The sequence below is a fragment of the Lepidochelys kempii genome, chromosome 3 (assembly GCF_965140265.1).
Source record: "Lepidochelys kempii isolate rLepKem1 chromosome 3, rLepKem1.hap2, whole genome shotgun sequence".
Classification (NCBI taxonomy): domain Eukaryota; kingdom Metazoa; phylum Chordata; order Testudines; family Cheloniidae; genus Lepidochelys; species Lepidochelys kempii.
The window spans coordinates 75,828,422-75,846,834 of NC_133258.1; the positions used below are offsets into that span (position 1 = coordinate 75,828,422).

Below are 18,413 nucleotides of genomic sequence, written 5' to 3' on the forward strand. Positions count from 1 at the left end.
AGATGCTGGCAACATTTGGCAATGTCAGGCCCAGTTCTTCCCCTATTGAAGTGAATGGATTTTTTGTCATTGACTCTAGCAGGAGCAGATTTTAGCTCTTTAGGGAGTGAGTACTCTTCTTAAGGCCGCCTTGGAAGTGGTGGTTTTGAAAACAAGAAACAATGATCCCAGAAACACACAGCTCTTTGTCAAAACATATGTTTATTATTTTCAGATGTACATTTAATATAAATATTAGTGCACTTATTTCATCGTTTGTAAGCACATGTACAAAGCTGAATTTGAAAGCATTACCCTCCTTCCTCTCCAAGTTCCTTCTGCTTTGTCTCTCCCCTGTCTCTTAATAGCTGCAGGAGTGGGCACCCAAGGGGAGATGATTGTCGAAAATCAATAGCTGCTAGTGCTGCTTTCAGACCGGTTGCAAGTTAGTACTTTTTGGCTTGTTATAAGTAACTAACCCATCACGTGCATGACATCGCACACAATGTCATGGACACGATGGGTTAGTCGCTAATAGCAATGTCAGTTCTTGAATACTTGTCTGAACATACCAGCCACAGACAGTCCTTTTATCATGTAACTGCCAGTGAACTGCACATTTTTAGAAGCTCACTTTGGTCTTTATGCTTGTAGTATTCACCATTAAGGAGACAACTGGACAATAACAAAGAATACTTTTGAACAGCTTCCTTCCACCACGTACCCTAATTTCCAAATAGTGGGCCTGATTCTTCTCTCCCCCTAGCTTTACACTGTTGTAAGTCCATTGACGATGATGAAGTCACTCCTGAGTTACAGTAGTATAAGTGAGAAGGGAATGAGGCCAAGTCAGTTTAACCATAAAAATAGACCTGTATGTAATACATCTCTCTCATTGAATAGCCCCTCCTTTTAAAAGCTTGACCTCAGTGTGTTTTCAATATTGTTAACTTCACGTTCTGTCATCTTGAGCTTGACATTGGTGCACCGAGGCAGACGCTTCCGAAAGTTCCCGCTAAGTAGTATGTAAAGGAAAGGGTTAATGCCGCTGCTGGCGTAGCTGAGGCAGATGGAGACGTAATAGCTCACATAGAATGCCAGTGATGGCTGAGAAACCTGAAGATTCACGAGCTGTATCACATGGTATGGGGCAGCACTTACAACAAATACACCGACCAGCACCAGCACCATCTTGGTCAGTCTCATGACCCTTCGTCTTGGGATACTGGTATTGTAACTGCAACACAAATGTGAAGATTGGTAACTGTTAAATGAAGATAATATAAAGGAAAGCACAGATCAGTAAGACAGTGTATTTTGGGCAAAATTTAGTCCTGACAGAAGCAGACACAACACAACTGAAATAAAAATGAAGTTCCTGGGAATTGTGTCTGCTTCAGTCAGGGCTCAATATGGTCTTATGGGTTCATTAGTATAGGTGGCACTGAAAAGATTTTTTTTAATAGGCCTGATTGATGGCAATTTGCTATCATTCTGAATATTGTGAACAAATATCTGCCCCTTCAGCATTGGAACTGTGCAGATTTGGGGCCCACAATTACTTCTGACTGTATTGTTTGAACTGGGGCACAAATACAGGGCACAAGATCATGGCTGGCCCTTATGTGGTCCTAAAGAGGTTGATAGGAATGATGCAAGGAAACTTCTCTCTACTATGCAAGGGTTGGCTATTTTTGAAGAACCTATGCACACTATTCCCTCTCTGCAGTCGCTGGAATGCAAGACACCACAAATGGAGTGGAGAAGAATACGGAAGAAGAATCCTCTGCAATAGGTGGTGGTGCCTGCCATGTATGCCATGTATACAAGGGATCTTGAGGAGAGATATGACTAGGGCTGGTTGAAGATTTTCTATTGAAATTGTTCTTTTTAAATGTACAATTGCGTTTTTGACTAAACAAATTTTTCATTAAAAGCATCTGCTTTCTGTGGAAAATTTGAAAAATGGAATGCCCCCAAACTGTAATATTTTGTCCGAAAACCAAAATATTTTGATGGCAATGCTGCTGCAAAGCCTCATGAATATTGTAGTTTGGTGGTCTCCTGTCCCCCTTCTCTTCTATGGGTTGGCTCCTTGGCCAGACTACATCTTCCATCCTTCATCATGTCGTGGAAAAATTAACCACTCGTTGTGTTTGGATCAGAACAAGCCTGAGGCTCCTTTATTGATTACAAACGCGGGGGGTGGAGGGGTGGTAACGACTCTCAGTAGCTACCCTCTGATGCAAAGCACACACAGCTTTTTAAAGCTTAAAACCACAGACAAATTACATATACTTCCGTATTAATTACCTTATTTGGAATACATTGCAAAATTAACATTTGTCAAAAGCAAAAACAAGTGTCTCCCCAACTAGGCCCCTCCTGTTAGTCACTGTCTGTTCTTTTGCAGTCAGTGACCTTTCTAACACAACTGTTATGGTTATATATTTCATAAGCGTGACTATTACAAATTTGTTCTGCCTGGGGACTTTTCCATCCTGCCCCTTCATGCCTCTTATGCACAGAAAACCATTGTTCCTTTTGGGAACTTTCCACTGTGACTTCTCCTACCCCTTGATACACATAAGCAAGCAGGATATCAGTTTACGGCCTGCAGGCAAGCTTGACCAAAGTCAGGGCCTTGACCTGAGTTTATGTCCTGTTATTTTTCCCTCACAATCATGAACAAGGATTTTCATGATACACCACCTCTTCTCTCTAAGAGAGAAGATCATGGTGCATTTTGGGAGATGTAGTTTGACCAGGTTGCCTGGCCCATAAAGGAGAATGGTAGCTTGAGAAACCTGAGCTACTACTCCCATAAGGCACCCACAGCATTTCCAAATGGAAATGTTTTGGCCAAAATATTTCAGGTTTTGACCAACATTTTTTTTAATATTTGAATTTCTGCCAAAAATTGAAATTTTCAATGGAAAATTTTAGTTTTTAATTTTCATTTCTGAACTTCCTATTTCTCCACCCCCACCTCCACCCCAATTTTCAACTAACTCTAATCAAGAATTTGGTCCTCGCTATCAGGAGTTCTAACTCAGTCAGCACCTGAAATCATTTCTTTTAAAAAAAAACTGCTTCAACCAAAAGACAAAACCACACCAATTTCCCATCACATTTTGGAGAAATAATTCTTTTTTGAGATAAAAAACTGTATGCACAATTGCAGCCAGGAACCTATTTCTTTTGGATTATGTTATAAGCCAATACTGGAAATATTGTTATAATGTTATAAGCCAATGGAAATACTGACACAGCTCAGTGCTGGAATAGCAGGGGACAAAGCTCAGTACAGATATAACTGGGTGAAATATAATGGCCTGTGTTATAAAGGAGGTTAGACAAAATGATCTCATGCCTTTAGGGGTTTAAACTCAATGTACATGTATAAGCCTTAATTCATTATGTTTTAAAAGAGTTTCTATTAATAATTCTGTCACATAGCTTCATGAGACAGCATTCGTATCTGAGAAGGTTTTTGCCCACCAAACCAAACCTAATTATGGGCCTGAGACTACAAGGTGCTGTGTGTCTGGTCTGAGGTGCTGAATACCCTCAGCTCCTACTGACATCATGGGAGTGAAGGGTATACAGCGCCTTTCAGGACTTGGCCCCCTGCGAACAAATTCTTCCCACCCCTAGTAGCATATCTGAAATATAAAATACTTTACCATCCTGCTTTCTTGTTTTGCTGATACATCTCCCATGTGTAACATAAAATCAATATATAGCAAATGAATATCAGTGGTAATGGAAAAAAGAAAGTTGTTATAGTCAGATAAAGCGTGTACCTGGAAAACAAAATGCAGAGAGAACAGACAACGTGTTTACATAATGCATATAAATAACCTCAGAAATGGACAAAAAATATATACAACATTTTTCAGAAAGTGGCCTCTGATTTTGGGTGTCCTAGGACCTCACTTTTGGAACCTCAACTGAAGTCAAGAGGAGCTGTGAGTGTTCAGCACTTCTGAGAATAAACTCCCAAAACACTCAAGCTAGGCCCTCAAAAATTGAGGCACACAAAATCAGAGGCCTCTTTTGAACATTTTGGCTGTGATTTAATTATAGGACAAGATATGTAGTGTACAGTTAGTGGCTCATGTACTCTGGGTATCATTCTGAAAGAACATGAAACATACAAATATGAACTCAGTAGAGTATCAACATTTTCGAAAGTGCTCAGGGTTGACGTAACTCGGCTGTCATTGAAGTCAATGGTAAAATTTCTATTGATTTCTTGTATCATTAGTTCCTAGCATTATTATGAATGCCAAGCACATCTGAAAATCCCAACCTTCATTTATTTTTCTTCCCAAATGACAATTCTATAAATAAGGCAGAAATCTGGGCAGGGCCTGATGCTGGAGGGCCATGTGTGTGTTTTGGAGAATGTAGGTTAATTTTTTCATGGGCCATAGCCTCAAACAAGCATAGCCTGCCTGGACAGACAGTGCACTGAGAGATCTCTATATGGAAGAGAAGGTACCTAATTCCAGCCAGAGACTCAGCACTCCAGGCCATATCCTCAGCTGCTGCACATCAGTGTAGCTCCATTGCATTCAGTTGTGCTGAGGCCATCAATATTCGTAATAATATCTAGGACTACTTTAGTGGAGATAGCACTCTGAACTGCCAAGCAGGACACCAAAGTTTGGCTCATTCTTCTGTTCCCTCATGTCACTGAAAGGAATGCTGCAGACAAAATGGGCTTGGACCTCAGCTGCTGTGAATCAGAACTGAAGTCAGTGGAACGACTCTTTCACCAACTGAGGGCCTGGCACTTGTAGTTTTAGAACCTTACCAAAGTACATCGTCAGGTGATGTTAGATCGAAAGCACAACTCTCCAAGCCATCTTTGAATTTGATTACTTTTGAGTAGACCCACACAGGAAACACCAGGATCAGTGAAGCTGCCCACAGGCATATATTAACTCGAATAGCCTTGGATCTTGTTCTCAGGCTAGTGAGGCGAAATGGTTGTACAAGAGCCAAGTACCTGCAAAAACAGGTAACAGAACAATATAATGGAAAATATAAAATGAATTAGGAAGTTTATATAGTTGTCCCTAAAGTAATAAATAAAATATCCATTGCCAAAAGTGAAAGCTGCTTTTTAAAAGTCATATAATGCTACAAACAGGAGGAAAAAGCACTTTGAATCTGCAGTTTATTCAAGCAGTTCTCTGAACAGTCCACAACTGCAGTTATGAGTCATTACGCTTTGGTTACCACTATTAAAATATGACCAAGTAGATCTTTGTTGCCACCACTGTTATATAATTGCAACAAATCTTACACAAAGTGTGTCAAGTAAGGTGTCATTAGAAAAGTTATGATTTGCTGACTATGATTATGCTATCTGCATTCATGTATCATTTTGGTATTTGAAGTTCTGAGTATTGACTTTATACCTGGATTTCAAATGTTTGCTCCTGTGGTAACATCCACAAAGTATTTAGCCTGCACATCTTTGTTAGGATATAGATATTCAGGCCTGTCTGCAAAGGTCTATACTTTAAGAATTTAGGTATATGTTTATCACTTAGCTATAGAGGTATGAAAGAAAGAATCAAAATCACTGTCTGACTGTATAAGGCCTTTTCTCACTGTGACAATCTGAGGCCCTGTTCTTAGGCTAAGGCCTCCAGCTAAGCAGCAGAGGCAGCCATAAGCTGGGAAGCGAATGGTCACATCCTTACATTCCAAACTAGTCACATTGAAATATGGTGCTATTGGGCTATTAGGAATACAATCCTGTCCTGATAATGCCGATCACCTTCAGAGAAAGGGAAGTGCCTAGAAGATGTAAAAGTAAACTTACTTTGATAGCATCCTGTCTGGCAAGAACTCACTTATCAATAGCTGGGATGTGAAATCCTCATTTCTTTGTTGTTCTACCACTGTAGTCCCCATTTCCCTATTGTTTGTCTATATAATCTCTGTCTGGTTCTGTGACTGTTTCTGTCTGCTGTATAATTAATTTTGCTGGGTGTAAACTAATTAAGGTGGTTGGATATAATTGGTTAAATAATCGTGTTACATTAGGTTAGGCTTGGTTAGTTAAATTTCAGTAAAATGATTGGTTAAGGTATAGCTAAGCAGAACTCAAGTTTTACTATATAGTCTGCAGTCAATCAGGAAGTAAGGGGGGAATGGGAACAGGGAATTGGGGTGGGTGAATTGGAATCATGTTTTGCTAAGTGGGGGGGGAATGGGAACAGGGAATGGGAACAGGGACACAGGTAAGGTTCTGTGGTGTCAGAGCTGGGATGGGGGACACTAAGGAAGGAAATTGGAATTATTGTTTGCTGGAAGTTCACCCCAATAATCATCAAATTGTTTGCAGCTTTGGACTTCGGGTATTGTTGCTCTCTGTTCGTGCGAGAAGGACCAGGGAAGTAAGTGGGTGAAGGAATAAGCCCCCTAACAATCTTGAAGGGACTATTCAATAAAATGGCCCATCAAAGAACACTTAACTCACAATGGAAGACGCCTATCTACACTTAATGGACTTTCCTGTGAACTTTGTAGCTGGAGTATGAGTAATGGTTTCTGCTTTGACTAAACCATATCAAGCATGGACATGTGACTTTCCCATGTGACTCCAAACACCATCTTGTTACCTGCAATTTTCCACAGTGAGAACAATGGGATTCCCTCCACATGGCAGAAACTATACAAAAGGCTCCATTTGGCCTCTTTCCTGCTCAAACCTCTGGACCATGAACTTCTACTAAAAATGGGAGCATTCTAACCAAGGGACTGAGGACCTTCCAAGTATTTGGAAACAACTAGAGACTTAACAAGCCAGCAGTTTATTCCATTACTGCTACAACCCTGATCCAAGAACTTTGCAATTATTACACGTATTTGATTCCTTTAACGAATTTTAACTCTCACCTTTCTTTCTTTTTATAAATAAACCTTTAGATTTTAGATACTAAAGGACTGGCAACAGTGTGATTGGGTAAGATCTAAGTTATATATTTCCCTGGGTATGGGGTTTGTCCTTTGGGATCAGAAGAACTCTTTTGTTTGATGAAATTGTTTTTAAATAACCACTCATCAGTAAGTCTAGTGTTTTTTGTGGTGATATAAGGACTGGAATGCCGAAGGAGACAGCTTTTCTGACTTCTTTTTAGCCACTGTGGTGAAACAGATGTTTACTTTTGTTGCTGGTTTGGTATATCTTATGAGAGAATAACCACCAGTTTTGGGGTGAGTCTGCCCTATTTCTCAGCAGTTTATCCTGAACTTGGTATGCTCAGTTGTGACCCACAAAGGCACGGTTACAACCACATCCTTTAACTGCTTGTGATGGGGGCTTTTAATAAATGATGGTACTGGAAGAAGTCAGTTTCAGGACTCATCCCTAAAAGGAATACACAAAAAGAAGACTTTAGACTGAATTATTTCCTGGAAGGGGATGGGGATATAACAGTGTACCTAAGACTTTTTTTTCAACATAATTAAAGGCCAATCTGACATATTTGAGTAATAGGATCCCTCAAATCTGCTGTAGTTGTGTCTGTAGAATTTAAAAGATTTACTATCACTACTGCCAATGAAATAGATTCTGAACAGTTCAGAGAGTTCACTAACTCACAAGTAAACCTACAGCTGTCCACAGTTTACAAATGCTACAATATAAATTCAATTGAAATTTCATGACCTACATATTTTGTAAAGCTCAAAGTGGATTAAAGTTGTCTCTTCTTGAGCTAAAATCCAGAAGATTAAATGAAACAATTTATATGGCAGAGATGTAACATTTAAATGTTTACTCAGGAATGTATAAGATAGACACTTAAGTACATTGCATTTGACATCCTTTTTCATTCCAGTTAAGGTCAGATCTTGAGGGTGATAATGCTATTACTAACATCGCAGCTGGGTTAACCTGTAAATAATTTCGTAGGGGAGAATGGTGCCAGGTATTTTGGAATCTATGCAGGGAAATTCCATTTTCTCGGTGAAAACAATTAAGATTAAGTTCTACTTTTCTGTCTGCATCTTTCCACACTGCAGTGGCAGAGTCCGAGAAATGTGGGGCAGACCATGAATAGGGCCAAAATGCACAGAGTACAAATCAGCGTATGGTCTCCAGAGATGGTGTAAAGCTTCCACACGCACTGCCCTGGAATCTGCTGCCGTGTTTTGTATGTCTTCCTCATTAGAATCATAGAATCGTGATTCTATGTGCTTCATTAGAGAAGCATGAGAATTACTATAATATATACTAGCTTGTCACAGTCACAAGGGGATGTAAACATAGCTAAGGGTCAGTTTGGCACAATTACATCCCAACCAATCTACCCTCCGTTCCCTGTTGTGTATGTTGCAGGGAGAGTGTATGGTGTACAAACCTCTATGGTGGCTCTGTCATTAGAATCACACAACAGAATCACCCTTGCACTGACATGATTCTCACTGTGCTGGTCAAAAAGTGTGTGCATTCACAAAATGCAGGTAGTGCAGTGCAAAGCAGCCACACTGCATCTGAGGAAACAGCCCATTGTTTTGTCAATTAAAAAAGCTGGGTTTGGTATAATTCCTTAGAGTTCCCATTTCTAGTTGGGTTCAGGTGTGTTACAGAGGTGATATCTTTGCTCTAAGTCAGGAAAAGGGAACCTCTGGTTTCCTTACCCTTTACCAACTGACTTATCAAGGGGGACTAATGATGGCATCGAAGGAGGCTGTATTTCCCACTAGTGGCTGTAGAGTAGTGCTTTAGGGCAACTGGCTAGAATGGGAAGGTGATGAAGGCAATGGGGCAGTCTCAGAGCTCTCTGCATGCCTTGCAAAAACAGCAAGTAATTAAAATATTTGATTTCCAAACCTAGGAAATGTGCTGGACAGTGCTCCCAAACAGTACCATAGCTCTGCATTTAACATGCAAGGGTAGATTCTCGCCTGCGCTGGAGCACTCCTCTGAGGGAGGAGGAGGGCATCAGGGAGCTCCCTGATCCTGAGTCCAGTCCCAGCCCTGATGAGACTTAGAGCAGCAGCCAGCCTGCTCTAAGATCCATCACTAGTTTAAGGTCCTGTAATGAAACTTCTGCCAGCGGAGAATGGTTGTGGCAGAGCTCCACCACTTCCTCCCCCACAACACACCCTCTATGCCAGGAATAGGGGAGGCAGTGCAGATGTGCCAGCAGAGTTCTCTTTACCAGGGGAATGCTCTGTTGGGTATTATGGCAGTTTTGCCCCTGAAGTGGTGCACGGGGGCTATAACCCAGAAAGAAAATCGGGTCCTATTTCTTAAACCAATACCAAACAGCAGAGCTAGTTGAAAAGTATTGAATTTTAAAGTTTACCAAAAGAAAAAAAACCAGGCACTTAATTGTGAAAAAGATTTCTATTTTTTCAAACCAGCCCAGCTCTACCAAACGGTTCAACAATATTACTCTTCCTTGTCCAGATACCCCATGCCCATTTTCTACTTGAATGGATTCTGAACTGGAAAGAATTTTTAGATAGACCCAGTGAACCGTGTGCCTGATTCAATTCATATTGACTTATATGGGAGTTGGGTTGGCCCCTAATCCTTTAAGAAGACTGAAATAGTGGATTCATAATCATAGCAGCCTTTTGAAAATTGGGAATTCAGTATTTGCTAACTGCTACAAAAACGTCTGTATCAAGAAGCAAAACAATTCATAGAAATCATTTTCTAAGTTATTAGTAAATCACTCCCCGCCCTCCCACGCTGGAAAATTCCACCTTAATGTTTTGAAGTCAAATTATTTAAGACTCCTACTAGTGTAAGACACTTAAAAAGAGAAAAAATAAAAGGGCCAATTGGTGAAAGGCTGATAGAATTTTTATTACTATTAACTGAGTTTTAGTGCTCCTGGAATGGACAGGATTGACAGTCCTTCAGACTGAGGTACACTAGGCAACTACAATATCAGCGATAAGGCTGAAAGCTTTCACATACTGCCGAACAAGTATGCCTCACCCTTTTTCTAAGGCAGTGGTCTCCAATCTCTTTAAGCACAAGATCAATTTTTGAATTTAAGTGCAACCCAGGATCTATCCCGCCCCTTCCCTGAGGCCCCACCCCTCCCTCCATCTCCACCTCCCTCTGTTGCTCGCTCTCCCCCATCCTCACTCACTTTCACTGGGCTGGGGCAGGGGCTTGGGATGTGGGAGGGGGTGTGGGCTCTGGGCTGGGGCCAAGAGGTTTGGAGCGTGGGAGGAGGCTCCAGGCTAAGCTTGGGATAGGGGATTGTGGTGCAGGAGGCGGTGAGGGGTGTGAGCTCTGGGAGGGAATTTGGATGCAGGAGGGGGCTCCAGGCTGGGGCAGAGGGTTGGGGTGTGGGAAGAGGTTTGGGCTGTGGCCTCTGAGAGGGGTCTTAGGGTTGGGGTGCAGGATGGGATTCAGGGTGCAGGAGAGGGTATGGGGTGCTGGGGCTCAGGGCTAGGGCAGGGTGCAGGAAGGGGTACGGGATGCTGGCTCCAGGAGGGGCCCAGGGCAGAAGGTTGGGGTGCGGGTGGAGGTACAGGGTGCTGTCTCTGGGAGGCAGTACAGGGTGCTGTCTCCAGGAGGGGACTCAGGACTGGGGGTTGGAGTGTGGGAGCGGAGGGGAGCGGGCTCCCGCCGGGCGGCGCTTACCTCAGGCGGTGGTGCAGCGGGGCTAAGGCAGGCTCCCTGCTTGCCCTGGCCCCGTGCCACTCCCTGCGCTGTTGGCATGTTCCTTCATTGCAGCTCAGGTGTGGGGAGGCACATGGCTCTGTGTGCTGCTCATCCCTGCAGGCACCAACCCCACAGATCCCATTGGCTGCAGTTCCGCATTCCTGGCCAATGGGAGCTGTGGGGCGGTGCTTGCAGGCAGAAGCAGTGCATGGAGACCCCCTGCCTCACCCCCGACTCAGGGACATGCTGGCTGCTTCCTGGAGCGGCATGGGGACAGGGCAGGCAGGAGTGTGCCCTAGCCTCACTGTGCTGCAGGAGTTTTAGTGGCTGGAGATTGCAATCGACTGGCAGAGGCTCCGCGATTGACCAGTTGATCGCGATCTATCAGTTGGTGACCACTACTTACAACTACTGTTGTAATTTCAAACTGGAAAACTGCAGAGGAAACACAACTACTTTATGCAATAAACGTTCTTTATCAGAAAACTAGTATCTCTGACATGCCATTTCACAAGGAAAATGTCATGTAGATATTGTATATTCAGTAAACTACAATTATTACAAATAAAGGACCTGATTATCCTCTCAATGGAGTTATTCCTGATTTACATGACTACATATAACAGCAGAATTTTGCCAGTAAACAAATATATAAAGCCACATATATGTATGATTTTAACAGTAGTCTCTGCAAACTGAGCACAAAATTCTGCTTTCAGTTGCACTGGGGCAAATCTAAAGTAATTCTACTAAAGACAAGTGAGTTACTATGGATCTTCACAGGCTGAGTTAAACAACTACCAGATGAAGTATCGATCATATTGAAACCTTGAGGTTAAGTAGACAATGGAATAACCTGATATGTGAGTTCATGGAATGTAATAGTGTAGATGCTATAAAAACCTAAGATTACTAACACTGTCTCCCACTATCACCCAATAATACAGGTGGATGGACTAAATGAGCTGAAATGCTCCTGTCCAAACTTAACGATAAATAATTGAAACTGTGGTTAACCATGTAGTAACAACTTTCCTATACTAGACACTCATACACTATAGTGATAGGTCCAGGAAAGTATACAGAGAGATAAATCATCTTTACATTTTATGTGAATTAGATATAAAAGTATCTTAAGCCTTCATAGAGTCATAGTTTCGTAGAGTTTAAGGCCACAAAGTACCACGAGATCATGTAGCTTGATCACCTGCATATCAGATACTGTTAAATTTCATCCAGATACCCTTATATTGAGCCCAGTGACGTCAGCATTTCAAATCCTCAGGAATCTAATCTGTTGTGTGCCACTGGGAGAGAAGAGACTGAGGTGCCACCAATGTTAGAGGCCCCTGCAATGGCAGGGAATTGGTTGGTGAGATGATCCTAGCAGGCAAACCAGTCCCATGCTGCAGAGGAAGGAGAAAATTTCTCAAGATCCACCCCACTCAGACGTTGGGGAAAAACTGGCAATCAGTTTGACCCTGAGCATTTGAGCTGAACACCCAAGCCAGCCATCTAGAAAGTGGCTTCTTTGTACCTCCTCAGAACACTGATCCATCCCATAAACAGTATATTGTTTATTTTACTTCAGAGCAATGAAGATTCATGTTTCAGCTGACTGCAACCCTTTTCAGTCATGCCTATGGCTATAAAACCCATTCTTTCATTTTTCAAGTTGTGTAATGAACCGAGCTCTTTTTCACTGGAATCTGACAGAATATGACATGTAACAAAAAATTATGGCAGTTGTTTTCCCCATGATTACTATTAATTGTGGTCTCACAATCACAATGCTGGAGACAGAAATAACAGACTGTTTGAGTGATCTGGATATGAGACGATATGGGTTATATGCCAAGGGTTGTTTGAAATGCTCCACATTTATAATGCAGCTGGCATTGATTTGCCCTAATTTGGGTAGATCTGGGTGTACTAATCTAATTTTTTGGGTCACAGAATCAGATCCTGATATCACTGGTATCAGTTACATTAGTGCAAATTGGGACTCATTCTATCTTACCTCTTGATAAGATGCTTATAACTTTGGAATTACTCTGGATTTAGACCATGTAATTGAGATTGGAATTTGGCCCATTCTCCGTACACAAATACAGTGTCCTAGTTACTCATTTTTATTTAAATTTGCTTTCATTATTCTATGTTGTAAAACAACTAAGCTGGTTCACAAAAAAATATGGTCAAAATAACAGTCTTTTTCACTAGAAGCTGCAAAGGCATTTCTAGAATCTGACATAAAAAAGGGATGATTGACAGTATGAAAAATCTTAGAATAGTTGCAAATCAGAGCAAGTCAGTGTAGAATGTAAATATATTGAGGCATTTAAAGTATGGGGGAGCAGAGCAAAGTGCTGCTTTCCCTCTTCTGCTGACTTGCATAATAACAGTACTAATACTAATACTTATTATGGTAGAGCTCCAACCTTGTCCCCACCGTGGGTCCCGCACTTCCAGGCGGTTTATGCTAGCTTCAGAGGCTCGCTGCAACCCTCCACGTAACCCTTCCCTCTCTAGGGCCAGGGATACAGTCTACTGAGCCCTTTTCATCATAAGCCAACAATGGAGGTTGGTGAGTGAGTTCCCACAGTCTCTGTTGCTCCTACAGCCTCATGCCAAAACAGTGTAGGTCCCTTGAGGGTGTCTTCATTAACCAGCCCTTTCAGCCACACTTCCTTTCCTCTGGCTCCTCTCTGCCTGACTGGAGTGAGCCCTTTTATATTATCAGAGGGGCCTTAATTAGAGTCAGGTGGTCACATTAGCTTAATGGCCTCACCTGACTCTTTGCAGGTTAATTGGAGTCAGGTGTTCTCATTAGCCTGGAGCAGCCCCTGCTCTGGTCAGTCAGGGAACAGAAAACTGTTCATCCAGTGGCCAGTATATCTGCCTTCTGCTACTCTGCTGTATTCACCGACTCCCTTGACGCCTTCGAGGAGCGGTGGGCGCTGTCTGGGGTTCTCTACTTGGTGTCCCCATCCGGTTCCCTTCGTTTGACCCTTTGACCGCACTCCCGTCCCTGTTTTTCATGAGTTGTCCCCCATAATCATTTGGCTCTCCAGGCCCTGTGGATCTCCCCCTTAGGCTGGGGGGGATCCTTTCGTAGTGGAAGAGCTCTGCCCGCCCACTTCCTGGATCCCAATAGGGCTACTCTGCTGTATCCACCGACTCCCTTGACGCCTTCGAGGAGCGGTGGGCGCTGTCCGGGGTTCTCTGCTTGGTGACCCCGTCCGGTTCCCTCCGTCTGACCCTTTGATTGAGGGGAAGAGCGAGAGACGCCAGCCCCAGCCGTTGCCGCTGTGGATACCATCATTACTGTCATCTAGGAGGGGTCCTATAATACATGGGTGTCTATCCCCCACCCCTAAACCGCCCACCCCGCAGCCGTGCCCATCTTGCTGGGCACTCTCAGGAGAGGGAGGATCGGTGACACTGGGCGCAGCACTAGGTAACTCGAGGGGGTGGAAGACCACGAGTGTCGAGGAAACCCCCCCGCTCTAGGCCACCAGGTAACTCAGGAGGGTGGAAGACCACGAGTGTCGAGGAAGCCACCCCGCTCTGGGCCCAGGCTAGCCTGAACACTTCTCCCTCCTGAAAGCTGCTGTGTTATACCTTCTGTTTGCGTTGTTTTGTTGCATAGTAGTTTTGTTTCCTTTGGTAATTCTTGTAAGTGTTACCAATAAACTTCTTTTCTGTTTAAAAAAAAAACAAAAAAACCCCAGAAAACTGTTCATCCAGTGGCCAGTATATCTGCCTTCTGCTACTCTGCTGTATCCACCGACTCCCTTGACGCCTTCGAGGAGCGGTGGGCGCTGTCCGGGGTTCTCTGCTCGGTGTCCCCGTCCGGTTCCCTTCGTTTGACCCTTTGACCGCACTCCCGTCCCTGTTCTTCATTAGTTGTCCCCCATAATTATTTGGTTTCCCAGGTCCTGTGGATCCCCCCCTTAGGCTGAGGGGGGATCCTTTAGAAGTGGGCGAGCTTCGCCCGCCCGCTTCCTGGATCCCAATAAGGCTACTCTTGTGTATCCACTGACTCCCTTGACGCCTTTGAGGAGCAGTGGGAGCTGTCCAGGGTCCTCTGCTTGGTGTCTCCATCCAGTTGCCTTCGTTTGACCCTTTGACCGCACTCCTGTCCTGTTGTTCATTAGTTGTCCCCCGTAATTACTTGGTTTTCCAGGTCCTGTGGACCCCCCCCCCTTACGCTGGGGGAGGATCTTTAGCAGTGGATGGGCTTTTCCAGGTCCTGTGGACCCCCCTCTTAGGCTGGGAGAGGATCATTAGCAGTGGATCCCAACAAGGCTACTCTATTGTACCCAACTGGCCTGGGTCTATCACATTATATAGAGCTTTTCATTAGTAGATCTCAGTGCTTCCCCTCACCTCCTGCTTCTTGTTGGCTGGAGTGGTAAGAATTTCCCCTCACTGTTTGAATCTACTATAAGCACTGAATATATGAAATTGTTGGGCAGCAGGTTTAAAACAAATAAAAGGAAGTTCTTCACACAGCGCACAGTCAACCTGTGGAACTCCTTGACTGAGAAGGTTGTGAAGGCTAGATCTATAACATGGTTTAAAAGAGAACTGGATACATTCATGGAGTCCATTAATGGCTATTAGCCAGGATGGGTAAGGTCCCTAGCCTCTGTTTGTCAGAGGGTGGAGATGGATGGCAGGAGAGAGATCACTTGATCATTACCTGTTAGGTTCACTCCCTCTGGGGCACCTGGCATTGGCTACTGTCGGTACACAGGATACTGGGCTGGATGGACCTTTGGTCTGACCCAGTATGGCCATTCTTATGTTCTTATGTTCTATATGACTACAAAAAGACCAGTAATATTCTCTTCTCTTCACAGTACTGTATTTCACATAGAACTGTATAGTATAATATACCACAGTTGCCATCAGTCATCGGATCAAAGTGTTGTCTAGATCAAAGCTATCAAGTAGTCAGTACTTGCATTTATTTGTATTTGTGATCATATATTTCTTAAGTTTGTTAGGTGCCTGAGAGTCATTAACAGGGCTGAAACAAGGCAAGGCCTGTCATATAATGGAGCGGTGCTTCCCACTTCATAGCCAAGGTTGGAAATAACTTTCTGTTATGCCTGGTTTTCTGACTTCTGCATTGCTCAAATTTTCCCCAGAGAAGCCAGACCCCCTTGAAATTTTACATGCTGCCTCTAAACCCTGGGTAGAATTTTTCTGGGACGTTTGTAAAAAAACAGGTAAGGAGTTGTAAAGATATAGGAATTTCAAAAAGTGCCCATTTCCTTTTTTGGAAAATGTTTCTGTACTTTAATGACAGTGTATTCAAAATGCATCTACCCTGAAATGTATCTGTACTATAAAGTGTATCAAAATTGTGTAACTTTTCGGGGCCCATCATAGCTGCAAAATGGTTTGGCCAAGAAACTCCAGATTTGTTTTATGTTGTGGGCTTTGTTGAAGAGAGGAGCAATTTAGTGTTTTCTTGGGACCTTTTCTCCCAAGCACCATTTACTGGCATGCTTAGTGCAGACCACCATTGAATGTTCACCAGCATTCATACTCTCCTCTTTCAACAAACTACTGTAAAACAACCCAAGTTCATATATTTTAATATTACTAAGATATCACCCTCCACCTGTCCTTCAAAACACTCAAGATATACAGCACATGCTTCATTCTATTTTCTTCATATTTTCTTGTACTCTGTCAATGATAGTCTTTAGCTTTTTAACTCTTTGGGTCATGTTACCTGTCAGCTCTCTGTGTTCTTGGGGAACCAGAGCTCAGTACCCAGCCTGTCTGACACATGAAAGACCTCCCCCCACCCCGCCACAGCTTCTGCTTGAACCAAAGAGGGTCAGAAGAAAGACTTACAAAAAGCAATGAAAAGACACACCTAAACGCCTCTGGACAAAGGTGACAGGATTAAGGAAACTCCCTTCGCCTCATTTGCATCAAAGATGGGACAGGGAGGCATCTCTATGAGCATACAGAAGGGAGAACAGAGATTCCAAGGCAAGAACGGCAAAGAACTCTGGGACCAGAAACGCAGGGAAGCACTGCATGATGTGGAATCTCTGCTTCAGATGTTAATGAACCTACGCCTGCACACACCTAGCTCAGTAGTTATCAGACCAATTCTAATAATTATTTATTGCTATCCAAAATATTGAAGCTGCCTAATTGCATTGTGAGCTCCCTGGAAGGAACGCTGCCCATATCCAGGTATGATCAGTTCCTGTTGTCTAGCCTGAACAAAACAACTTTGGTATACTCCCTTGAGCCATCATGATGATTTAACTGGGAATTGGTCCTGCTTCGAGCAGGGGGTTGGACTAGATGACCTTCTGGGTTCCCTTCCAACCCTGATATTCTATGATTCTATGATCAGTTTACCCATAAACAAATCTAGTGTTCCCCCTTGAACCATTGTTCTTTCCCTACAAAACCCATGCTCAAGTAAGTGCTCTGATGCCTGGATCTAAAATCTGCATCAGTTCCACTGGGACTTCATCTTCTCCTGATTGATTGTGCTGGGGGCTCTGCCTGTCTCCAGCACTCCGGACCCTCAGCTACCACCACCACCACCTCAGAACCCCGATCAATTCAAGCTTTACGGAGTGGTGAGAACCCAGCTCTCTCAGTCTCTCTCTAGCAATACTCCTTGTACCTAAGCTAAAGATCCCTGCAGCGCCCAAAAATCCTGTGGGATTTGCTCATCAAGTGGGTTACGACCAGAACAATTGTAACGGGAAAGTGGGAATAGGGATGTGATGAACCTGGGGCATATGAGGGTGGCAGATTGAAAGTGTTGCTCGACCCAGCCTGCTCAGGCGTACTCTATTCCAGTGCAGTGCCCACAGCATATGAGGGTGACAGCTTGGAAGTGCTGTTTGACCCAGCCTGCTAAGTCCAGGACATACAAGGGGTCAGCTTGGGAGTGCTGATTAACCTGGTCCGCTCAGACGCACTCTGTTAATGTGTGTGTGTGTGTGTGTTCATCTGATTCTGGGGCTGGAAGAACCCAGCCCTGGGGAACCTAGGCCCTGCAGGATAGCTCCATTGGGAGGGAACTTGCAGAAGGGAGAAGTAGAGCTCCATATGAGAACACAAGTGACACAAGCCGTACATTGATAGAATTACAGAACTCCATCCCCCCACAACCCCAGAAGAGTAACCCTAATAAATGACAGGTTTCAGAGTGGCAGCCGTGTTAGTCTGTATCAGCAAATGAACGAGGAGGACTTGTGGCACCTTAAAGACTAACACATTTATTGGAGCATAAGCTTTCGTGGGCTAAAACCCACTTCATCGGATGCATGCAGTGGAAAATACAGTCGGAAGATATATATACACACAGAGAACATGAAAAAATGGGTGTTGCCATACCAGCTATAATCATAGTAATCAGTTAAGGTGAGCTATTATCAGCAGGAGAAAAAAAACCTTTTGACAGGCCAGTCCTTGCTTACAGACAGCTCCCCAACCTGAATACTCACCAGCAAATACTCACACTCAAATACTCACCAGCAACCACACACCACACAACAAAAACACTAACCCAGGAACCTATCCTTGCAGGAAAGCCCATTGCCAACTCTGGCCACATATCTATTCGGGGAGACCATCACAGGGCCTAATTACATCAGCCACACTATCAGAGGCTTGTTCACCTGCACATCTACCAATGTGATATATGCCATCATGTGCCAGCAATGCCCCTCTGCCATGTACATTGGTCAAACTGGACAGTCTCTACATAAAAGAATAA

At 43.5% G+C, this 18,413-nt stretch overlaps 1 protein-coding gene across 3 annotated transcripts in view; it reads right to left on the reverse strand.

Moving 5' to 3' along the window:
* Positions 1-217: 217 nt before the first annotated feature.
* Positions 218-18,413, reverse strand: part of MCHR2 (melanin concentrating hormone receptor 2) — an 82,864-nt gene continuing 64,668 nt past the window's right edge. For all 3 annotated transcript variants that reach the window (XM_073336855.1, XM_073336853.1, XM_073336854.1), the window contains 3 exons: positions 4,802-4,996; positions 3,666-3,785; positions 218-1,216 (listed from right to left, as the gene is read on the reverse strand). In XM_073336855.1, coding sequence (XP_073192956.1) covers positions 892-1,216; positions 3,666-3,785; positions 4,802-4,996 — 640 coding nt within the window. In that variant the 3' untranslated portion in view covers positions 218-891. The remainder of the gene's footprint in view (positions 1,217-3,665; positions 3,786-4,801; positions 4,997-18,413) is intronic.